Genomic DNA, 25,009 nt, shown 5'->3' with positions numbered 1-25,009 from the left:
AACCGGGGCTACCCTGCTTGGCCCCTGCACTTCTCTCGGGGCTACAGAGTCAAGCTCTCCCTTGCTCGCTCTCCTTCTGCCACATGACTCTTGCAGTCTAGAGTACCCAGTATTCAACAGGAGTAATGTGGGGTTATCCATCCAAACTAGCCTGCAGCCTCATGAGGGGGGCACTCTCTTGGGAAGTGAGGGGTGTGGGTTGGAGTCCCTTCAGGGGGCAGTGGAAGCACAAGGCTGTGGTGCAAGAGGCAGGCACTGCCGCAATGACCAGTGCCCACGGGGTGCTGCGTGTGTACGCTGGCAGCATCGAACAGGCACCAGGCAGGTTCTGGGAACAACTAACAGCGGCAGGACTCAGACAGAGTTTAGGTGCCTTTGATCTGGACTGCAATGAGGCTTAGGCAGGAGTTTGATCTCTAGATGCTTCAGAAAAGCCAACAACAGGCAAAAACACAGAGGAAATGTTTTAGGTGGGAGCTAATGATTGTGGGTCCTAAGCAGTCCTCCGACTGTCAGAAGCGGGAGGGATCAATCTCAATTGTTTTGCAACTTAGGGGCCTTCATTCCACCGAAGCCCAACAGGTGTCCGTGAGAATGATTTGGATCTAGCCCAAAGTGTAGAAATGCAACACCTGTGGTAAATCTGCATCTGATTTCTAGGATTCCCCTCCCATTAAAGTGTGAGGGAAGGGGGGAGACAGACAGGTGGGTCCCTCTTCAGCCCAAGAAATATCCCAGGTGCTCAGAAACATAAAGAAACCAGTCGTGCCAGTCATACCAACCAGGAGCTGAAACTCAACACTTCATACAACCAGCACAAAAAAATCAACTCACCTGTGGAAACATCTGCTAGACTCCACTTGCCACCTGAACAGTCTTCTGCTAGGAACCCTGACAAAATGCAGGCATAAAATGCTGAACAAAGGGGAAAATACCATTGCGCATGGTATAGCCACAAAACCCCCATGGGGATAGGAAAGAGGCCCTTTTCACTTTCCTCATGGAGGACAGATAGCCAAACACAAATTACTTCTGGCCTTCATAGAATTAAAAGCCATATTGGGTGTCTACATCTGGAGCCTCATCACTATATTAGATGTGACAAGGTACATATTCCTAACTCCATACAAAATGCTATTGGTGTTACCTAACTGGGACAGCATGAATGGGAAAGGACTGCAGATGATTCTAGGTATGAATACATGGCTTTTTGGATCACTAACATAAGACACATTTCCCCAAGGTGACTGCATGCAAACCTTTATGCTACTGGCATAATACGGCATGGAAAGCCTAGAAAGCAAGGGTGGGTGAGAACTGCGGTTGCTGAACACTAGTCTCCTAAAAAGTGAGGCCACCACCCATAAATGCTCTCTGCTATTCCCAGGGTGATGGAGGAACAAGCAAGAGGCCAGAGGTGGCTGCTCAGTATCGCAGCCCAGTGCCAGGCCTGCAAGCTCCCAAAATCCAGGTTCTCTCCCTCTACCCCATCAGTCACTGAAACACATCTCGGCGGATTCTTAAGATTATAATGGACTTTGACTCAAAAAGAGCCTTAAACGTTAACATACTTCACACCACATCCAAAACGAACACGGACATTAATTTACGCTACATAGGATTTAACATGGGAAAATATAAAGCAGCTACTTGGCTTCACCTGGAAGATGCTTTCCCTTCTTGTTGCTGACTTGCTCAAGAGGGAGCGTCTCTCAGCTAACAGGCAGGGCTGCATTTATGGCTGACAAACAGGCCAAGAGATGCAGGTTCTTTCTTTTCTGCAAGTCTTAGTGTGCATGTGTGTAAGAGAGAAATGAAAGAAACCTCCAACCCAAGCAACAGGTTCATGCTAACTGGTGGTTCAGAATAATATAGCAGAAAATAGACTATCCAAGGCTGGACTTTCTTAGATTCTTCACTTAAATGTGCTTTCTTAGGCCAACTCTGCGGCATTTATTTGAAGGGTGGTTGCATTCAGAAGAGGGATACTGTATAATTGCTCTCGTGGAGTTCTGTATTAGACCTTTTCTAATGGCGTCCAGGGCAAATTGGCTCCATGTGCACAGCCAGAGAAAGATTTCAAACCTGTGCTACGAAGCCAGTGTGGAACCTAAGAGGCCACCAGTTCTGAGCCTTTGGTCACCCTTCAGAAAGAAAAGTTTGCCAAGCTCAGCCTGGTGGGCAGCTCTGGAGGTGACGTACCAAAGGCACGGCAGACTTACGCTCACTTCTCTTGAGGATTTTGGAGCTCTGTGGATCCATCTTCACTAAGAAAAAAAATGGTGCACACTTAGTTGCAGTTAGCTTCTGTGAATCCTCGGAATAATAAAGCAACCTGTACCTTCCAGATGGGTTAAAAAGGCAGGCTGGGGAAAAGACTGGGGGGAACCTTAAGTTTGCCTACACCTGCTAATGCATGTGAAACTCTATGGGCAAAGCCTTGCCACAGTGAGGATTTTAACCTGCTCCCGCGTTGAGTTACCACACTAGCTAACACAAGGCAAGGCTAATCCTGTCTTTATGAAGACAACCCCAAAGAATATTGTCAGAAGCTATCCCTCTCCTCCATCAGAGGACTCTCTAAACCCGACTCGCCATGAAAAAGAGCTCTGCTACAACGTCCACGTGCTGCTCCGTTACCCTGTTCTGGGCTCTCACAGGCAATGCCTGAAGACTGCAAACCTTTTTAGGGCAAGTGCCCTATTTGGCAAAGATCCCTTGCTCCACAGTGCCCTGCACACCGTCAGCAAGGCAGCTATAAATCACAGCAAACACATGGCTTAGATGTAAGGAAAGAACCAGTTTTTACAGTCAACACTCTTTTAAAAAAAACAAAACAACTTTCTTCTGCTGCTTGCGCTGTGCAACAGGTGAGAAAAGTTTCTAATGCTCTCAGTATCCATTTGCGGTATGTGGCTGCCTCTGGCAGATTCAAGCTATTTAAACTCCCTGTATCTGTTGATTTAAAAAAAAATGGGGAGGTTTGACCATGGGACTGATAATAACTAACGTATGCAATATTTGCATGTCAGGGGCAAATTAAAAACCACACACACAAGGTTTTACAGTGGTTAGCAAGTCTCTGTACAGTGCAGCAGCCTGTAAAAAGCACCCCAGGGTCCTTTGAGATCCTTTCAATGTCAGATGGGCAGACACGATTCACAAGATAAACCCAGAGGTTTCAAATAGGAATTCATGGTGTTAAAAACATCCTGACCTGCTGTGGTCTTTCTAAGCTATTTGCAACAGAAAAGCAACCTAATTTCTTCTGGAGTCCAAAAAAGAGTGCAAATTAAGAGTCGACATTTTCTGGGGGGTGCCTTCAGTCTTGTGTCGAACAAGGTGCATCTCAGGTCTAACAAGTTGAGCACCACTGGTGTAGTGGAAGGAATGATCATTTCTTTCCATTATCTGTGGCTCTTTCAGATGTCCCCTCTGCATAGATCTAGTGTATGTGGACCTGAAGTTCTGGCATACCCTCAGTGGGATGTCACGGACGAAGATGCAAAGAAAACTCCTGATATACCTGGCTGCTTTGCCTCTTCCCTACCATTAGTGACAGAACAGAAGGCATCAACAATCTTGGCTGATGCTTGAAGAGAAAGAAGAAACTCCCCATGGTCACAGACTTCCTTCTGTCCTGCCTGACTTAAAACATAAAGTACCACTAACTTTTAGTGCAACTCTGAACTCCTTAGGGCATTTATACATGTACTCTGGGAGAGGGGGCTTTAATTAAAGCAGCTCCAAGAGCCACGCTAATTAAAGCGCCTAAAGCATCACATGTATCAGCGTCCCCACACTGAAAAATAGTGGCGTGGGCACTTTAACTAAAGCTCATCGAACAAGCTTTTAAGTGTCCCTGCTGCCATTTTTCAGTGCAGGGATGCTGATACACGTGGCACTGGAGTCTGCTGGAACGTGGTAATTACCATACTCCAGCAGACTCAACTAATTAAGCCTTCTCTGATGCACTGTAATTACAGTGCATTGGAGCAACTTCGCTACACATGTATAGGTGCCCTTAGTGTCCAGGTCACACCTGAACGTAGAAGACCGACACATTTGAAAACTCTACGTCAGAAAATCAGCAGCAAAGATGCTTCACGGACTATTTAATGTAACACATGGCTTAAAATGGTAGGAAACTGTCATTGAGCCAATGGCACTGATGGAGAAAACTCCAGTGACTGATTTCAGTGACTTCAAGGAGTTGAAACTATTGTACATGTGCCAGCAGTGAAAAGGAGTTGTGAATGCAGCTGCATTTATGTGCACACACTATAAATTTATATATTTATAACTGCACATACATGTGACATGCTCGCTCTCTCTCTCTCTCACTCACACACATTTTAAATACAATGGATGCATTTTTGTGCACGCCACTAGCCCTTGAAAACAAAAAAAATGACGGTTTCCCCTGGTGATGGCTCAGGGGAATAGAAAGCAGAGCCTTTCCCAGCTAGATCTCCTGCTCAAATCTGTCACAGGCCGGGAGTAACAGATGGCCACTTCTGAAGGCTGTTCAGAGCTTATATGAAATGAGGGATTGTCTCGGCCCAGGTCCTAGCGGACAACTTATCCATGCCATGCATACACCCTGTTGGCATTTTTGGCAGACCCAAAAGAGAAACCAAAGACCATACAGGCACGAAGTGGTTGCTCTTTACCTAACGAATTCCAGAAAAGGGCCGAGGCCGAGGAACGAGGGTCACGTATGAGCACGGTATGCTGTGGCTGCACGTACGGTGTGTACTCTACTGCACTAGACACTAGAAGGCAGAACCCAATTAATACCAATTAAGGCTCCCCTTGAAAATCCTTTAAGTTTTCATAGCGTAACTCCCCAGGGATGCAGAGAGATGAAGTTCAGGAATCCACAGCCGGAGGTTCCCCACTCGCTCACACCCTCACAAGGACAGAAAAGTTACTGCGATCTAAAAACAGACAAGAGGACGAGGGGCAGCAAAAGGCGCTGTGATTACACTAACGCCTCCTTTGCCTCTCCCCACCAGTTCGTGCCCTCTCCATGCCAGGCTTTGGACTGGGAACTCCTCGGGGGAAGGAGTTTCTCTTATCTGAAGGCACGCTGTCAGCACGTCGCCGCGTGGAGTCCCAGGCGGCACGTGCAGAGCTGTCACTCAGAGGAAGAGCCCAGCCTAGGGACAGCTGGCGAGCAGCCTCCTTAGCCGAGCATGTTAGCGGCCTGTGACTCCGCCGAAAGAGAGTTATTTAGGGCTGGAAATAACAAAGCCCAGGGGTGTTATTCTTAGCGGGGTGGGGAAAGAGTCAGATTCAGGTCCAGATCTGGGAAGGGCCCAAAGGAAGCCACTTCTGCAGCAATCACCTCTCGCAAACCACAGTTTATTTAGCAGCTTCACGCCGATGCAGGCGCCTTCCGGCTACGAGAGCGTTTTGTAGCCGTGGCTGGATTTGCTCCAAATGCGCTGCTCTGCTGATGGGCTGGTGGAGCCCATTTTAAATGACTATTTCCTGTCCAAGTGTGCAGGACGCCTGGTGGGAGTTGGCCTTGGAGGGGAGCCGGTGATGTGGCTGTGCCATGAGGCCAAGGCATCATGCGGGGAAGCGGGTCCAGAGCACCAGCCGCCCGGCTCCCATGCTCTCTTGCAGAGCCCGCAGTGCGGGAAAATAGGGCGACTCCTTCTGCAATCTTCCTGCCCAGCTGTTTACTGGCTGCGGATTACTGCAGTCACATGAGCTGCTTTACAGCAAAGCCAAGCTGTCTCCCGGAGCTGAGAAGGTCACTGGGAGACAAGGGGCTCGAGGGACAGACCCGCTGTCCTCTGCAGCTTTAGCTAGTCCCCTGTGGGTGCCGGGTCAGGAAAGAGCGGTTTGCCATGCCAGCCCTTCCAGCAGCCTCCACTGTAAGCAGGTCCATGCTCACCAAGCTGATCTCCCTGGTTGTGTGGGTGGAGGAGGGCAGGCGAGCGTCCGCTGCGGGACATCAGGAAATGACCGAATGGCCGCCCAGGCCTTTGCCAGCAGCTCCCTCAATCTGTGACGAGTGTTTGGCCGGTCACAGGTCTGCAGCCAGCTGTTACCCATGGGTTTCATAGTTTCATAGAAGAAGGGTCAGAGGGGACCTGAACAGATTATCTAGTCTGACCCCCTGCCATGGGCAGGAATGAATACAGGGTTCTTATGACCCCTACTAAGTTTAAGCTCAAATGACCCCCAGCAGGTAGTTATCAAGCCTCCTTTTAAAGACCCCTAAGGTAGGAGCCAGCACCACTTCCCTTGGAAGCTGGGCGGCAGGGGTCAGGGCCTAATGCTCCACACAAAGACCACACGTGCAGTAACCAGCTGAGCAATGTCAAGTGCTGGGGGGAGACAGCATTCCTGTTCACTCCCAACTTAGCAGGAGCAACTAGCCCTTTCCCAAACCCAAGCCATCGAAGCTTAGGAGACAGCAAGCGACAGAGGGTGGGGAGATACGTCTTGTGAATGCAGAAGTGTCCTGTGTGACCTGCTCAGACGAGGAATTCAAACACACGCCACCCACACTGCCAGCCTAGCCACAGCCCAGGTGGGGCTCCAGCCTCCACCTCTTTGTAGGGCTCCTTCCACTGACTGCAGCAAGACAATGCGCATGAATAACAGCTATGGACCAGATGCTTAGTCACATCTGGAGGTGCAAGACCGACTGGTTTGGGTATTTAAGGTGTTTAAAAACAGTCCCTGCTCCTGGGAGTGGAGGGAGAGGACAAATGAAACCATGGACTGACTCTACAATTAAAGCAGCAAACATTTTAAATAAGGGGCTTCCAAGGTCTCCAAGCCTGGCTAAGAAGGGATGGAGCTTTCTAAGGGCAGTGCGAGCAATTGGAAATTGACAGCTTGCTGTACCTGGATACATTGCTTTGCATCACGGGACTTGGCAGTGGAGTGCATATCCTCCATCTACGTCATGGAAGGAAAGAGTTTGCAAGGACTATGGGGGCAGCAGTGCCTGGGGCTAACCCTTCAGCAGGGAAAGAGAAACCCAGCTCTGACTGCACAGCTCCAACTAACGTGCATGTCATGGCCACTTCCCTCTGGAGGGGACAGACGTAGACACCTGCTTCAGAGTGCTAAAGAAGAGAAATTTGCCTAGGAAAGCCCCTGCTTCTAGCTTAACCTACAAGGTGCTGCTTCTTCCTGCAGTGGGGGAGTGCCCGAGAGCCCTCTCATTTCATAAGAGCCCTTACAGGGTTACAACAGCTTACTGGGATGGGAGCCAGTTTCCCATTTGGATCAGATAGCATCCCTCTGCCGCTGGCATCCATTAAAAGCCTGGAGCTCAATGCTGCCCTTGAGTTAGGTTTTTCCTTCCAGCAAAAAACCCATAACATTTTCTAGTGGCCTCTCCTGTCTTGAAGCAGGGGCTACTCAAACTCAACTCAACAGCTGGCCACCGGGCAGCTTGCCAGGAGCCAGGGAACAGTGCCCTAATGGCACAAACAAGACCCACTGCACAAGGCTCCTCGGAGACACGGGAGCAGGGGCTATGGAAATGACAGTGCCCATCATCACCTGGACCACAGGTATCCCACATGCAACCTGTGGGCTGGAGACGCTCCATGCAGCTAGCACCCAGGTGGTTAATGCCACTGACGCTCACGTTTTCCAGCCATTGAATTTATGGTTTTCGATCTCTGCCAGCAATGAAAATCAGTGGCAGTCGGCAACAGGAAATGGTGGTGGGGGGGGGGGGGTGTCTCATTAACCCGGTGGCTGCCAGCAACTGTGAGAAGACCCACGGGCCAGGTGACCCACCCTGTGGCTGCTGGCAGGGAATACGTCCAACCGGCCCATTTCAGCTGGACACCCCTGATCTAGACCAATTCAAGGCAACCCCAGCCCTGTTTACCTCTCATGAGGACGCCCAGACAGAAGGCAGGGCAGGGCAGCACCTCAGAGACTAACTGGCTCAGAAAAGTATGGGATGTGGCAGGTGATGGCGTACGTCATCAGATGCTACCCACACACCTGACAAAGCCAGGGGCAGAGTGCCTGGCCCCAGTTGCCCACCTGCGTAGTCAGAGGAGAAACCAGCTTCTCCCGAGCCTGAAGCAGCCTCTCGTCTAGCTACTCCCCTCTACTGCCCTGCTGTGTAGTCTGAAGCTGTACCAAAAGGGGACATGGGTGCTGCCTCGTCTCTCTCTGCCCAGGCTCCAAAGTGACTGGGACTCCCCGAGTGCTTGTGGAGCATCTCATACACTTGGCTTTATGCTCAGTCAGCCCTTTCCTGAGCGCTGAATTCAACTGTGGAGGTGCATGGAACGAACTGCATTTGTTTGGGAGCAGCCGGGCCATCAGCCGCGAGCTGGTCTATGCTACGCAGCCCTGCTGGCCAGGACCAGGCCTCTTGCTGACACGACTAAGTTGGCAAAACCCCTGTTGGTGCTACCTGCAAAACGCTACCACCGCCTTTCACTGGCGAGTGTCTGGAGTCCCCTCTCCGCAGGGCTGCTTCAAAACGGACCCGATGCATCCACATCCCTAAGATCCTTCTGAGGGATGGGATTACCTTGGCTTTTCTGGAAGCACTGGTCCCTCAAGCTCAGTGGGCCTGGGCCAATTCAACTCCTGACACAAGACTCAGTGGGAAATGCACACTGAACAGACCGCAATCCCGCTCCCCCTCATTAGGATGGCTTTTACACAATCACCCATCCTCAGATAAAAGCCTTTGACCACCATTACTCAGAGATGCCTAGGGAAACAGGCACCCAATCCCTGACAGCTGTAGTTGAACAGTTTTGGGCTCTTACTTATATGACCCTCTCAAAAACCCCAGCTCTAGTGAGTCAGGATGGATCTGTTAGGAAAGCTTTGCCACAGGGAAGCTAACCCTAGGATTTGCTGTGTGAAGGGAAGGCAGTTCACCACGCAGTATGCATCTCCGCCTGCTGTCTTCACTCGGCCCTTAGCCAACACGTGGTAAGAACTCACCCTCTCCCCTAATGAAGACAAGGTTGTGCTACAGCCTAGACATCAGCAACGGTGAGCAACAAGGCATCAGCAAAGGAAGCAGAGCCCAAATCCCAGAGTCCTGGTTTAGCAACATTTAGCAAAACTGGCCCGGACTTCAAATGTCTTGGTGTGTCACAGCGAGACACATGGGGCTCTCTGGTGGGCCGAAAGCCAAGGGATTTGTTATGGGAAGGAGACCGATGGTATCTATCCTGCCCAAGCACATACCAGAAATACTACCACAGCAGGCTGCTGCTTTTAACCTGCTCCCTTTCCATCATTTCCTTCTACCAGTACCTCCACCTAGAGAGGTGTTACACAGTGCAGTTTCTGAAGCATCTTCTGGGACATCCAGGAAGACTGAATCATAGAAATCACAGAAATGAAGGGCTGGAAGAGACCTCGAAAGACCATCGAGTCCAACCCCCCTGCTCTGGGCAGGAATACTGCTGAGATCAAATGATCCCAGCAAGGCATCTGTCCAGTCTCCTCTTGAAGATGTCCAAGGTTGGGGACGGCACCACCTCCTTGGGAAGTCTAGTCCAAATCGGGGTCACCCTTGCTGTAAAGAAGTTCTTCCTGGCATCCCACCTGAAACCATCCTCTAGCAGTTTACAGCCATTGCTCCTTGTCCTCCCCTGGGACGCCCTAGTGAACAGTTTTTCTCCCAGCTCCTGATATTCACCCCTTACATATTTATAGACAGCCTCCAAGTCCCCCCTCAATCTTCTCTTCCCCAGGCTGAACAGCCCCAGCTCCCTTAGTCTTTCCTCATAAGGTTTGTCCTGCAGGCCCTTAAATCGTTCTCGTGGCCCCTCTCTGCACCCTTTCAAGATTCTCCACGTCTTTTTTGAAGTGCAGCACCCAGAACCGGAGAAGGTACTGCAGCTGGGGTCTCACCAACGCTGGGCAGAGGGGAAGTATCACTTCCTTTGCCCTGCTTGCAATGCACTGGCTAATGCATCCCAGTGTGCTATCAGCTCTGTTAACTACAGCTCACACTGGTGGCACTGGGATGAAACCTCTACTGGGGGGAGGGGGGAGCGGGGGACAGTGGCCACAGAGAGAGATGCGCAATACACACAGCACAGAAACAGACTTCAAATGCACTCAGAATCATGACGCGTTCCTGTTCAAGCAGCATATCCGTGCAGGAGCAACTTTCAACCACATCCAGCCAAATCCCAAACCATGGAGCTCTGCCTGCTGCGAGGAAGAAAGGGGGAGACAACCCTAGAAAGACATGGGAGAACAATGACCCTATGTGTGGGAAGGAGAAAGCCTCTGGGGCAGGCACCAGGAGCTCTTATTAAGACACAAACATCTTAGATACAGCTCCTGTCAGGGATATTTCCCCTGCAGAGATGTTCCTCCCCAGCTGGTGTGCGCTCCAGTCTGAGCCGGTGAGATGCTAGTTTTAGCAGGTGAGTTGCTGGTTGACTAGTCCCACCCAGGGCTACAATTCTGGTTAGGCTACTCAGTCACAGGGAAGTCCTCTCTTGATACAGTCATGCTTCATTCACTGTGGGTATAAAGCCACATCTAAAGACGAACTATTCCCTGAAAAGTCCTTGTTGCATTGGAGCAGAGCCATTCACGTGAAATAGTTTTCTACTCGCTGCTGCTGCCCACCCCAGAGGTGGGTGCATTTCAGAGCCAGAATGATTCTGTTATGTAGCAGCCTGAAATGCTGCAGAGTGAAAGGCAGGATGTTACTACAGTGCCTCCTGTCTGACTGACAAAGCGGGCTTACTCCTAATACACATGCTCATGAGTAGTTCGTCCCTTGGGAGAAGGGAAAGAAAGCTGCAATCAGCACTGAGGAGCCTTTTTGGAGAGATCACGCTCAAAGGGTGGTTGGTTTCGGGGCAGGAGCAGTAGAACTGCTCAAGCAGCAAGCAGAAATGATACCCGCAAGCTGCTATTTTTAAAGTACAAATAAAACAAGCAGCCCAGAGGAGAAGAGAGAGGCTCCTTTCCAGTAGCATGCTCTCCTCTAGCCCAGAACAAAAGGGAACATATTGCAGCGATGCTGAGCACGGAGGCTACTGTCTGTGTCTTTAAATGTAATGTTAATGCCTTGTAATCAGCTTTAATTTTTAAACAGACCCAGCCCTCCTGTCCATTTCCCCTAATTCAGGGCACGTGGAAGGTAAATGGCCCTGTGCTTAAACCAGCACAGCATCAGCAGTGACAGCTGGAGGGACTGTAAGTCTCAGCGGCCTGATCAGGGGAGTGGATGCCAGGCTCCCGGGGTGGGGAAGGGGAAATGTGGAGGGCGGGTGACAAGCAGGAGCTGTGACAGGGGCAGCAGGGAGCTGGGTGATGGGTTCTAGGTCATCCCGTGCGGTGGAATTGGAAACCTGCAAAATCAAGAGCTGCTTCTAGCAGGGACCAAGCTGGAAGGAGCTTGGGGGCAGGGTGAGGGAGGTGAAACCCAGTCTCTGGCAAAATTCACTTTCTTCTATGCTACTTCAGAACAAATCCAGGGAGCAGACACCCACCGTGGTCCCTACAGAGCCAAGCCTTCTCGCCATGCAAATGCCTCCCTCGACCCACGCTGCAGAGACAAACGGGCGGTGAGAATTCATGCGAGCTGCAGCAGCCAAGTCCGTAAGGAACAGGCGCACCCCAGTCAAGCACCAAGCAGGTCTCCATGGAAAGAAAACAGAAGCCGGGAGAACACCAGCACTTTACTTTTAATATAGTCCTTCATCTCTGGATGTCAAAACACAGCACAGCCAATGAAGGCTTGCTGCTCCGTGAGGTGTGGCACACATTACGTGATTCACCCAACGTCACACAGTTATTGGAAGAGCTAGAAACAGAACCCAGGAGTCCTGGCTTCCAGCGCTAGCTCCTTGATTTAACCATCAGATGGAGACTCCCTCCCCACGGTGGTTTAAGGAACCTTTTCAGAAGGCCTAACCAGGGACCTGAATTTCAGCAGGCCCATGCTGACTCAGGGAGAGGGAGGTATCTGAACTGGAGGAAGCAGTCCATGATGGAGTCACTCTTTGCAGCACCACGTTAGTCCTAACTGGGCGCAGCAGCCCCCGCATCATCAGTCCCATCAGGTCAAAGCAAAGGGCCGCAGCGCCCATGCCAGCCCAATATCAGCAGTGCCTCTATGCTGGCTGTTCAGTCAGCGCCAGGCAGGATTAATGCATGAGAGCAATTCAGGACAGAGGCAGAAGCATGCGCTGTCATGGCAGGTGTTCAAAAGTGGCAGCATTTGCCTTGCAAAGGGGAGATGAATTGTTGTATCCTGGCAAGAACCAGCAGAGCCCAAAAGCAGAAGGGATCATAAGCCCAGGTGCTAGGGCATGTGGCAGTCCTGGGGCAATGCTTGCCCCTCCCCAGAGCATCCAACAGCCCAGCTGTCATTCAAGTGCTGGAAATCATAGTAACAGCAGTGGGTTTGCAGGGTGGGGACGCCAGGTGTATTCAGGTCTTTCAAAAAAGACTTCCTCATCCATGCTATGTATCCCCTGGGTTTCTATTGTCAGTGAGGAAACAGGGAGGTGAGGGGGCTGTCGTTACACACCCAAAGTACACAAGAGAATACAGGGGCAGGCAAAGACTGACGAACTGTCAATGCAGAAAACACTGATGCTGCTCCCAGGGGAGCACCTGGGAGATCCCCACTGCTGACGCTGCACCCAGAGGTGCAGGTTCACACCCCACCAACTGCAACCTCCTCTCAAGCTGCACCGGTGAGGACCATCTCCCTTGGCCCTTCTCCAGCCATGTCTAACCCCCTGCCTGCGGGCAACACACCCAGTTCTAACTCCCTCCTGCCCATCCAGGACCTGCAGGCATGCTGTCCCCCACTACTTGTCCTCCCTAGTGCAGGGGGGCTGGACCCGATGATCTACAAGGTCTCTTCCAGCCCCAAACAATCTGTGAATCCCTGCTTCATGAAACACCCAGCCTCCGCACCCCATTGGGTTGTTTCCCCCTACAACTGAGGCTCACAGGAGACACCAGTTCCTGTGGGTTTGGTGTTTAAGCCACATCAAAGGACAGGATTCCTTCGCCCCAGTTACCAGAGGGTCACCGTTCTGCCCCAAGACCTCCAGACGCTAGATAAATCATTTCCTTCATGTGCAGCTTTGCCCTGCATATTATTTTCTTGCTCTTTTCTTTCCTTCTCCACATCTTGGGCAATACACAGTTCAGGGAATGGTCCAGGACTGCTTTGGACTGTAACTGCATCCAGAGTCCAACAAAGTACCCACCTCATCATTGGCTGTGCAGAGAAGTCTTCCTGCATGACTGCTAGCGATACAAAAAGCACAAGCAATACATTGGCCCTTGTGTGCTACCCAAGCCCTGTCCCTCTGAGAGGAGGAATGCCAAGCCAAGCACCAGTTACCCCATGCTAACTTGTCAGATGCCTTTCTACCCCGATGCCTTATTTCCTTTCTGTTTGCAAAAGCCCTGACTGATAATCCACCCATGCTCACGTCAAACCGCCCTAATGCTCTCGCCCTGCTTTTACTGCAGCCTGCTAATCCCGGCGCACCCTGGTCTCTCGGCCTGACTCACTTTGGTCCAGCTCAAAATGGGGAGTGATAATTTTGCAGCTCATTGGCAGGCTCCTACCTGGGACTGTCTGTACCCCCTCACACAGCCCCTGTGCCAGCAGGAGTGCCTGGCAGTGCCCCTAGTCAGGAGGGGATGCTGGGCAAGATGGAGGTTCCTCGGCAGAGCCCCCCATGGGGCTCAGGAGCTGCAGGGCAGGGGTACTACAGGTCAGGACCGAGAATATCCTTGGGGGTGGACAGGCTGAGTTCGCACTGCCGGGGGTTGGTCTAATCAGCCCCACATTTGCAGTTCGATCTCATCTGCTACAGAGATGGAGGCAAGGTCCTTGCTCGGCAGCCCTGGCTCCTTCCTCTTCTCCAGCCTTCAGGCCATTCCAGTTGTACTGGCAGCTGGCCCCTCTAGGCTAGCTGTGCAACATACCCACTGGGGTCCGTCTCCGGCACCCTGCATCCACCGACCTGCATGGTGCACGCTCCAAGCCCCACACGCGTCACTAAGGCACCACTGTCACAAACAAAACCCCACTGACAGCTCATAACCAAAGACGTCTGAGCCCAGAGGAACAACAGCAACCTGCAAAGGGGGAGCAGGGCTACTCTGGGGTCTCTCCTCATCTCACTTTCCCCTGCTGTTAAACTACTGCTGCAAACCCAGGCATGAGTTGCCTCTGACTATTGGTTCTGCACCTTCCCAGATACCAGTGAGGCGCCTATCTGCCAGCAGGTATCTAACCCATCTTGGCCTTGGCTGTCCCCTCTCAGAGCCCCTGCGCTGCAGCCCCAGACATTTGCCTGCAGCACCGTGCTATTTTCTTTCCAAGTATTTAAGAACGTGCCTCTGAGATGAGGGCTCCAACTCGTGGGACGTCAGGGCCAGCGTGCTGCCTCTCACAATGGCAGATGCTCCAGAAGAAGGAGGCGGCTGTAATGCACTTAGCTAGTTTTATACTGCACCAAGGCAGGAGATTTGGTTTCCCTTAGCTATAAATGTTACTGATCATAAGATTATCCACAGGCCTTTTTCAGTCCAGCTACAGTGCTTGGCTCTCTTGTCCTCTACAATAATGAATCCAGTTCTGGTCACCACGGTGTCTAGGTAGAGACAGAAGCTTCTCTTTATAAATCAGCCTGCTTCTCCTATAAGGGACGTATTGCTTTAATGATCATCTGGTCTCCCGACAGCACATGGAAAAATGACCGTGTGATGGAGGAACCGAGGAAGGGGAGAATCCCTCCTGGAAGGAAGGAACCAGAAGTGAGGACACCTGGGCTTCATGCCCTGCTGTCAGTGGGGCCGTGGACATAGAGGCAGGTTGCTGGAGGTGAAAGAGGGTCTATGAGGTGAAGGAGGGTGAGGACAGGCAGTGCAGCTACCCTGCAGTAACTCCTTGGGTACGTGCTCTCCCCCTGCAGTACATGAGCTAACCTGCAGCAGCTCAGCCCGCTCCGGCTCTGACCATCAGCTGGGATGCTTGGGGAAGGAAGGAGACTAATCTAAAGTGCAACATCAAGGCTGAAAATCCCTCCGTGCCCAGCTAGCAGGACAGCAATGGATGCTGCAGTCTCCTTCCCTCCCGTCAAACTAACTGCTCGGTGCATGCAAGGCCTACTGCAGAGACAAAGCCCTTCCTTTTAATACCACCAGAGATTAGAGCGATCGAAGGGGAGAGGAAACAAGGGGAGGGATCATGGGCGAGTTCTGCACACAGGAAAACACTGCCAATGAGCCTCTCCCCCTAATGCACTGTAAATCCCATTTGATTTCAAACCCCGCTGTAAAACCTGAGCACATTAGAAACCATTTTAATGCTGCCCGAATAAGGCAGAATGACTCGGAGCCTAGGGAGACATGGAACTGCCCAGAGGAATCCAGAGCATGAAAGCACGGTGAAGATGGATCGAAGGGGACAGGCACGCCAGGTTCGCTCACCCGCTTTTAACTTCTGAAAGGACACAGATGGCCTCTTCCAAATCTGATCAATGGCAAAACCCTTCTGGAAGGCTGAAAAAGGCATCACATTCCTGGCTGGGCCTCTCCCTGGGGAAGCACGGCTTTCCGGCCACCTCCACGCTCGGCTGTGGTTCCAAATCCCTGACTTCTTTGTCAAGAGCAACACCTAAGTTCCCCGTTTTTGGAAAAGGGACTGTTGGTTACTTTGGGCTCCCTCTCCAGGTCATCTGGCTCCCCAGAAAGTAACAACAAATGTACCATGAGCAACAAAAAATGCTGCTGTTTTTCCCCCTTGCATTTCTCACACCTGAAGGGGAGCAATTTAAAAATACTAAAAACTAGACTAGGATTATTTCAGCAGAGGCTGAATTTGAGACCCAAATTACTAGCAGAACAAACAAAAAAACTTCAACGCCCATCACCCAGTAACCTCGTTATGTGCCACTCTCCACTTTGAGGATTACATTTAAAATGGACCAGTCTTTCAAGGCAGCATTTTCTCACAACTGTCCAGGTTGTAAGATCATTGCTGGTTCAGTCGCATAACCAAATCCTTTAAATAACCAATTCATTTCATCCCAGAACACGGGAAGCAGTGTTTTGCTCACTGCAGCACCTGAGCCAAGGCCTAACAGGAACCCAGGACATGTGGCTGGTTTCCACTTGCTCCATGTTGCATTACAGTGTTAATAACCATCACCACTTCAGCAACCTGTGATTTACTAGTTAGAGAAGTCACTGCACAGACCAGATACAACTGAGATGCACTACAGAAGGGCCCATAAAGCAAGCAAGCAGCAGATTGCACTACCTCATGGGGAAAGATACAGCCAGGAAGCATTCACTAGGGAAGTGTTTGATGCAGAAGAGGTGGAAGGTACTACCCCTGCAGAGAGTCATCCCCTTACAGTGGCAGCAAATAAGTATGTGACTTATTCCACCCACTGAAAACCAAAAACAACCCAACTCACTTGTGCTCCCCTCTTACCATTGGCATCCTGGACTCCGGTGAGTGCTCCCACTGCCGCGGCCGTTTCACCAGACAGGACGATTTGCCCGCCACCTTGAAGGGTGGCTTCTGCAAGCGTGGCTACAGCATGGGCGGCTGCTTCACTGCAGGCAGAGGACAAGAAAGAGTGAGGCTGATTAGAAGGAAAGCAACCCAGCTCCAACAGGATCCACCAGAACAAAGTGGCGCACATAGGGAACACAAACTAGGGTGGATGGATGGGTGCTCTCACCAACTCAAAACAGCTGAAATTATCCTGTAGGAATGGATCCTGTTAGTGGAGGAATGATGAAATGAGAACAAGATAACCCAACTGGCCCATCCCATATGTACTTTTCTCCTAGTCTAAGAATCCCTCTCAACTCACACTCAGCTTCTTTAGTAGCCTTTCACACAAGGCTTTGCCAAAGGCTCTAGCAAATCCAGGTCAGTTATATCAAGCAGCTTCCCTTCGGCCACTGTTTTGTTGGATGCTCCATGAATTCCAGCAGACTGGAGAGGCAGAAACTCCCTGCACGGAAACCATCTAATGTATCTCCATCACACTGCAGGCACTTAAGTGTTTTTAAATTATGCCTTTATTTATCATTTCAACCACTCTACCTTGCCCTTAAGTATCATTCACTGGTCTGCTTTTCCCAAGATTGTCCTGCCTGCCTTCCTTAAATCCAAGCTAAAAGGCTTGTTTCTCCCCAGTTCTGTTCATTAGTAATTTGTTACCCTGTTAGTGGCTCAGCTCTCCAAGGTCTTTACGACTCTTGGTGACTATCACCCAAACTAAGTGATTTGTCTTTCATAAATATGATCCAGAACCTCCTTCTTTTGAAAGCAGGATCTGACAGTTCTTCACTGTATGTATGTGAGAAAATCCTCAACAGTTTCTATGGTGAGGAGTGAGGCAAAGTCATCATACAAGACACCCTTTCTTAATAGTGCCATTCATATTCCAGTACTCCAACTGATTTGTTTTTCAGTCTTCCTATTGCTTGACTGAGAGTAGATTCAGGCTAGATATCAAGAGGCACTACTTCACTGTCAGGGCACCTAGGATCTGGAACCAACTTCCAAGGGAAGTGGTACTCCCTGCCCTGGGGGTCTTCAAAGGAGGCTAGACGATCACCTAGCCGGGGTCATTTGACCCCAGTACTCTTTCCTGCCCACAGCAGGGTGTCGGACTTGATCTATTCAGGTCTCTTCTGACTTTACCTACTATGAAACTATGCTTGTCTGTTTCTAATTTTTATTTGGGTTTTACGCTCCTTTTAACTAAATTCTTTTGGGTTGGATTCTCATTTCTACTGGAAAGCCATTTGTCTTGGCAAACTTCCCATACATTGCTATTTAACCATTTTAATTCCAATTTCTTGCTTCTCCACTTCCTGTCACCTAGGAGGAATGCATGACTGCACTGGTATAAAGACATTTACAGTGTGGGAAAGGCAACACCAATACAGTAAAGTCAGGGATGAATGAGGACTTAGCTTGCTACTGTAATGCAGCCTTCCAGCCATGAGAAGGATTTATTTAAATTCACTTTCAAGGGCAACTGTTTATTTCAAAGAGCCGTGAAGGCTGTAACCCTGAACATAAATCTTTGCCGCATAAACATTCCTCCCATTTGCACTGTGCTCCACTCATGATAATGCATATTGGCAAGGGTTAAGTCTGCCTACACATACACCCTCATCTTCTCTTCCTGGAAGAGGTCTACTGCTTCTCATATTCAGTTCACAGAATCACAGATAATGAGGACTGGAAGAGCCCTCAGGAGATCACATCTAGTCCAACCCCATGCTCCAAGAAGGCCCAGCCCCAGCTACATCATCCAAGCCAAGGCTCTGTCTAGCTGGGTCTTCAAAACCTCCAAGGATGGAGATTTCACCACCCCTCTGGGTGACCTGTTCCAGTGATTCACTGATCCCACCACTCATCACAACTGGTGCACATCAGCCGTTTACAATGACTCTGCTCTGCAGGTGACCACTGGACACCCCCATGCTCTCTGCCAGCACCTGATGGAGGGACGGGTTATGGGATGGCAACTCCATGCTCCTTAAGGACTGTGAGGAGCAAAGCACCACTCCAATAGCTCTGGAGATCTTGTAAGAGAACTCTGATCTTCCAGATGCCAGACCATGGTTTCACTCTCCCAAGTCCAGTCACGAGGATGATTCAGTGTTAAATGTGGAGCACACTCTGTCAGTCAACCCATAGCAAGATTTCTTGCCAATCAGGGAAAGATATTAAGGGCCCTGTCAGATTTATTGCATGATTAACATGATCACTGACTGATAAAATGTAACATGCCACATGTTCAGCCAATCTGTGATGCGATATAATGGCAAACGAGCCACAAAGATTAAAACTGGAATATCTTTACAGCTGGTTTGTAATCGCACTTTAAACTGGAGGTGTGGCATGTGCTGGATCTGGGGTTGCCCTACCCAATCCCGAGGATCAGCTGATTGGAAAGATCAGACAATTATGTCAACACGTGCCAGGGGCCTAAGGGTCTCGGTAGGCTGGTGGCTCTATCACAGAGCCTACAGTAAGGAATACAATGCCAGGGAAAAGTGGCTGTGCCTGCAGAAACCTCACCCTAACCCCTGCAAAAATATTCAATATACACCTCCGCTTCCTGACTGCTGCCAACGCTAACACCTCGACACTTCCAGGTATTTCTGCAGGCAGCCATATTCTCCCGTATATATGGAGAGCCCCTGAATCAGCTCAGCTGTACTGCAGCTTGCTAACAAGCCCTCCTGGGGCACCATTACAGCGCTGCCATCAAAAAGTAACCTGCACCATGACAGCACAGGAGCCTGGACCGGGCTCTACATTTTCCCCTGCAGTGCACACAGTTTCCTACCAACAGCCACCCTGAAGCAGGGAAAATGTCTGCTGAAAGCCTTGAAATGTGAGGCAAGGTGAAGGCCGCCTCCATCTTCCCCCTGAAAGGCTAAGCTGGCTTTGACACTACAGTTTAAGAGGGAATAGATATTTCTGTGAAGGATCCTGATATTTAAAGTTAATAATCCTGTCATCTAAGCTGCCTCTGACTAAGGGTGGGGCAAGTCATGCAGGGGCATGTGCTGGAGAGAAGGTCCTATGAAAAGGCATATGTCTGCGGAGCTGGTTTCTAGATACGGATGTATCTATGCATTCACCCCGGATGCTGTCAGCGTAATGCAGTGATTCTCAGCCAGGGTACCATGGCACCTGACGGAAATGCTAGGTCCTCTGAAGGATGTCACAAGGTGTGAGGAGATAAGCAAGGTATGAGAAGGCTCAAGCCTAGACAATCCCACACCCCAACTGCCTCCCCATCTACAAGGAGGCAAGGCCTCAATATATAAATCAGTTATTTCAAATTTGGGTCTGCTCATTTCACAAAGGTGATGGAAGGGCACCTCACATCTAATAAGGGGCACCTCACCCCCAAAAAGGTGGAAAACCATTGGTGTAGTGACTCATTGCAATATGCAAGTATTAGAAGGTCACAGGCCATGCAGGGATGGGGGGAGGAACTCATTATTATGGCTCTAAAGAGGTTTAACTAGCAACGATGGGGTGAAATCAAACACAGGACTATCCATGTCCAATACTAGATAACCACCCACTGACCACTTCTGACAAGTTTGCTGACATGCATCTCTGTGTCCCCTAGACTAAGGGTTGCATCCCATCCTTTGAGTCCCTGCAGGAAGCTCACAATGACCACTGCATGGCACGGGGGGCAGTGTGTGTGGCTCTGCCTTTCCTAGGGTTCCCTGAACAAGTTCAGCCACTTCTCGTGTTGTCTCCTGCAAGATTTGCTCACTTACGTTTAAAGAGGAACTTTCCTCTTACAGACAAGAGGTCTTTTATGAGCAGCTGAAAATAAAAACAGAGGGGAATCAATTTAATGTGGTGGCAGATGGGAATCCATTCCCTCAGTCCAAGTCCCAACCTCTTGCAAAGCACAGGCACTGCCTTCAGCCTATGAGAACAGGACATTTTACCTGGTTCTTCCCACTGGGTGCCAAAGGGGATGATATGGGATAAGGAGAGCGGGGCGGGGAAAGAACGAGAAGGCGATTTCCTCTACACACAGAAGAAACAGTTGTAGGTTTGCCCTTGAGCCAGCTGCAGTGGACATTGCAAATCTGACTGTGGAATATCACAGGCATGATGGTGGTTGTTTCAACAATGACTGAACAGGGCTCCTGGAACCCCACACTAACCACTCAGCATACTTTGCTCACTCTTTTCTTGACATATTCAACTAGGGACCCAAAGAACAAGGAGACAGGGCAAATGCAGAGACCGGATAAGATGCATGACGAAAGAAAACCTCAATGCAGGATCAGACAAAAAGTCCTTCTGAACCATACCCTTCACATTCTTCCCCCTCTCCTCATGGCTGGGGTTGTCTGCTTCTTCTCACTCAACACCTTCCTCAGCAGGTCTTCAAAGAAAAGCTTTTAACCTTTACAAGGCTGCTACCCCACCTCACTCTCAGACCATGATGTGTCAAGATGCCTTTCTGCCTAAAAACACAACCAACACAGCTCACTCCAAATCAAGTTCTTCTCCAGGCAGCAGGAAATGTCACCAATTGTTGACTTAGACAGACACTTGTATGAGATGGTTTAATCAGGAACGATGCTGCCTTGAGGAGGGCGCTGGGGACTAGATTATCATGTGTGGTCCCTACTTTCCTACAATCCTACCAATCTCCTCCAGTAGCAAACAGGGCAACCACCTTCTACAGTTGGCCGCCTGATTTCCACTCAGAGACCAATACTGCCAGATACCTAATAAAACCAGCTTCATACCTTTAACAGAGAGGCCCTTGACAATATTGACAGAGCAATGGAGCAGCTTACTCAACAGGTGTTCGTAGCACCTGATGGCCCCTACCTGCATGGCAAGTTCATTTCTGTAATTGGATACTCACTGTACAAACAGGCTCTCTCGAGAAGGATGGGGACTGAATGCACCCTCCTCATGGTACATTTCCATTTCACTAGCCCTCCTCATATTACAAAGGGACACCAGGAAACGATCTGTGAATACCTGGGCTCTCGGTGGGTTTGAAATTCATGGTGGGAAAAGTCTCTATTGAGACCACAGAAAATGTTCTTCTGAATGTATCACTGTTTTCTGCACTGCTCTCGAGTGTGACAAAAAGCCAACCTAATGGAAAGGAGCCTCTCAAAGACTGTGTTCCTTCCCAATCCCCATGGCTCCCCTTTGCATACATACCTGTTGAGTGCCATGGTAACAGTTGCTCCTTGCTGCATCTCTTGAGATGCTGCCACCGCTGCTTCTGCCAACGATGCCACCGCCTGCGTGGCCTCTGAAGCTTGCGTCGTTTGGATAGTCATCTCGCCCCCCTGTAGCGTTGCCCAGTTCTGTTCCACCTATTAGGAAGGGGAGAGGAAACAGGCTCAGGGACAGTGAATTCTGTCCCTGAGCCAACCTGCAGCTGGGTGGCTACTTCTTAAAGACAGACAGTCATAGGCATTCAAGATGCCTTTCAAAGAGCCCTTCAAATTTTTGATTCCTATTGCTCAAGACATCCCATGAGCACCTCTGTTGGAAAAAAGGGTCCCTTAAGAGCACTTTGGAGACCCAGCTGCTGAAATAATGTTGGAAGGTCTCCGACTCTCTCTCACTCGCTCCTGAGATGAAGGCTCCTGCTTCTGAGCAGCCCAAGACCTCATGGTCCACTTGCTAAGTTTTCAAACCATTTCTGTCCTTTCTCCAGTGTTGCCCCTCCAAAGGGAGGACCCACAAACCACCTCCTTTGCAGTCACACCAGCAAGACCCTTGACATTTGGGTTGCTGGTGTGTGGTGACCCATGCCTCTTGGGCCCACCAGCACTGTCATCATATTTATTTGGATCCTTGCAACACCTAGGAGCCAGGTTATGAACCAGAAGCCCACTGTGCTGGGTGCTGTACAAATATGTAACTATTCTCATTGTTTCTTTGTAAGCTGCATCAACCCACCTGCAGCACCTCTTACATCTCATGACTCTACACTTGTGTTTGTTAAGGCAGCTGTGCAAATAACAAATCATCCCATTGTTCATCTATTTTAGGTATTTCAGCCCATCCTTCCCTCACAAACAACGTTTCTGTGGCTTCAGAATCTTGCACTTCCCAGAGTTCCCCCACTCCTGACCCCCAGCAGCTCTTTCTCTATACCAGCCTGCCTTCTTCCACTTGGGAGGAATTCCTTCACATCCGAGGCAACACCACTGAGCAGGTGGCCACAAACCCGTGGTCAGAATACAAGGCATTGGGATCAGCGTATCTTGGAACCAAAGAATGAAGGTTCCTTAAGCTTCCAATTCTGTGGATCACATTGTATGAGGAAGATCCTCTTATGATGCCTCCTTCTGCTGACCATCAGGAAGTTTCACAGGCTACTGTCACAGCCCTCGGAATTGGAAATCTACTCCATTGCATGCAGTCTATCCCACCTGGGTACAGTTATTTCTTTGAATTTTTGGTGATCTCTTCCATGTTGTATCAGTGGTAGAGGCAGATTCAGAAATCCAGATCCTTTATTTCATATAGCTAGGCACAATGTATATAAACGAATGCAATACTATATCTGCTGTCTATCAGTGTGATTTATCTATCTGTCACTTCTGAGGTGAACCCTGCCAGAAACTGATGACGACTAGGTAGAGGGCTACACAATACATTTAGCTAGACAGACAGAGCCCTCTACCTAGTCATCAGTAGTTTCTGGCAGGGTTCACCTCAGAAGTGGGTTACAATGAGAAAGCTGTGGGAGGACAGTAGTGAAGCTTCACAGATTAGTTCAAGAAAAATATTCCATGCAATTAGGGCAACAGAGAAAGAAGTACAACGATGTACTGGAGCCAAATGAACAAGCACAGGATCTAGGCACGCATTTCTGGCAGGGAAAGGAGTGAGGGGTGCTTGCTAAGATACCAGAATACAGGCAACCCCTGCTTCACGCTGTTTCACTTAGTGCTATTCCGCTGTAACGCTCATTTGAAATTGATACCTGATCTCACTTAGCGCTCAGCGAATTTCGCTATAATGCTCACGGGCACCACTTAGGGTCATTAAAAACAACTGTGGCCGCCATCTTGGGTTGTCAAATACTTTTGGTTTCACTTAATGCTCGGTTTTTCAGGTACCAATTAAGAGTGCTAAGCGGGGGTTGCCTGTAGACTAAAAGTGAGAGGCCTTGAAGGTGATGAGAAACAGTTCATACTTGATGTGGTGGAGAAAGGAATGAGCGGAAAGATTCAAAGGCAGAAGATGGGGCAGGGTGGCACCTTAGCACAGTAGTTCTCAACATCTGTAGGCTCAAGGCTCCCTCCACAACTTTTGTGAACTCAGAGGCATTTTAGCAACCTGTGAGCAGCAAGACACTGACAGCCCTCATCTCCCTGCCTAACCTGTGGCAGGTTTGGGTGCTCTTGGTGTTTTTGGGCAATGGGTCTTTTAGTTGCCCAGCAACACTGATTGTGCAGTTTCGGACTAGATTAGACAGGGACTTCCATAGGATGGTGACACTGCCTCAGGCAGGGGGTTGGACTAGTCGCGACCTCTGGAACGTCCCTCCAGCCCTGCCTTTCTACGATTCTATGAAATAGAGGGAAATCCCAGCAGAAAATGGGCACGTAGATAATGAGGCCCACCAGCAAAAATCTGGACCTGTCTTTACAGGAAAGTTTAACTAATAGGTACTCCTGTCTTGTGTAAATTAGGAGGTTTTCCATGGCACAAGCTAAGCACCTAATTCCCCCTGAAAGCCAAGGGAAGTTAGGCATCTAATTGCCATTTGTGCCTTTGAACGCATCTTCCCCAAGGCCTGAAGAGAAAGATAACTGGTGCTGGAAACCCTCGTGTGAATTCGAAGTACTTTTCAAGGCTGGAGCCCCAAACAAACAGCCTGTTTCTCTATGGTTTTTCAGATGGAAATGCAGCCTAGCACAGAACAAAGCTGTTTTGTACTGCCACCTATTGCCGTGAAAACCCAATCCTCACTGAGCAGAGCAAGCTGACCCTTGCACGCCATCACAGGGATGGCACCTCACCCAGAAACTTCGGCAGGTGGCCAAGAGGGCAGACAACAGCCTGGAGTGGAACAGCAGCCTCATTGACTCCAAGACAAATTTGGGGTTGGAGGAGGGGAAGAAAATCCTGGCAGCTGTGGGAGTTCTAGGAACAGTCTTTAAAGAAAGCAGCATTTTGTTTCTTGATGTGAGAGAGCAAGGTGGGGCTTTGGCACCGTAAGTTTAGATGTTTCAGTTTCAAAAGCCTGGTTTGGCACCACAAAGCCCTCAACGGGAAATGCAACTTTGAAAAATCTGGATGAAACTACGAGTGAGTAACATGAATGCACTGGGCTTCTAACAGGGCTTTCAGTAACTTTACTAAGTATCTATACAGTGTCTTATCACCAGAGGAAAACCTGCATGTTAATAAAGCCTCAGTGCCTCTACAAGACACCACGGAGAACTCTCCTCCTGTTCCCAAGAAGCG

At 49.8% G+C, this 25,009-nt stretch overlaps 1 protein-coding gene across 4 annotated transcripts in view; it reads right to left on the bottom strand.

The window, feature by feature from the left end:
* NRF1 (nuclear respiratory factor 1) overlaps positions 1-25,009 on the bottom strand; it is an 89,658-nt gene that overhangs the window by 9,805 nt on the left and 54,844 nt on the right. For 3 of the 4 annotated variants that reach the window (XM_090041493.1, XM_090041490.1, XM_090041491.1), the window contains exons 9-11: positions 21,737-21,894; positions 16,469-16,593; positions 835-891 (exon numbers count right to left, since the gene is read on the bottom strand). In XM_090041493.1, coding sequence (XP_089897619.1) covers positions 835-891; positions 16,469-16,593; positions 21,737-21,894 — 340 coding nt within the window. The remainder of the gene's footprint in view (positions 1-834; positions 892-16,468; positions 16,594-21,736; positions 21,895-25,009) is intronic. The other variant, XM_090041492.1, reaches the window with a different exon arrangement.

Source organism: Crocodylus siamensis, chromosome 4 (assembly GCF_052110815.1).
Source record: "Crocodylus siamensis isolate JL-2025a chromosome 4, ASM5211081v1, whole genome shotgun sequence".
Lineage (NCBI taxonomy): Eukaryota > Metazoa > Chordata > Crocodylia > Crocodylidae > Crocodylus > Crocodylus siamensis.
Note: the sequence above shows the minus strand (reverse complement) of the source record. Positions and strands in the feature narration are given on the sequence as shown.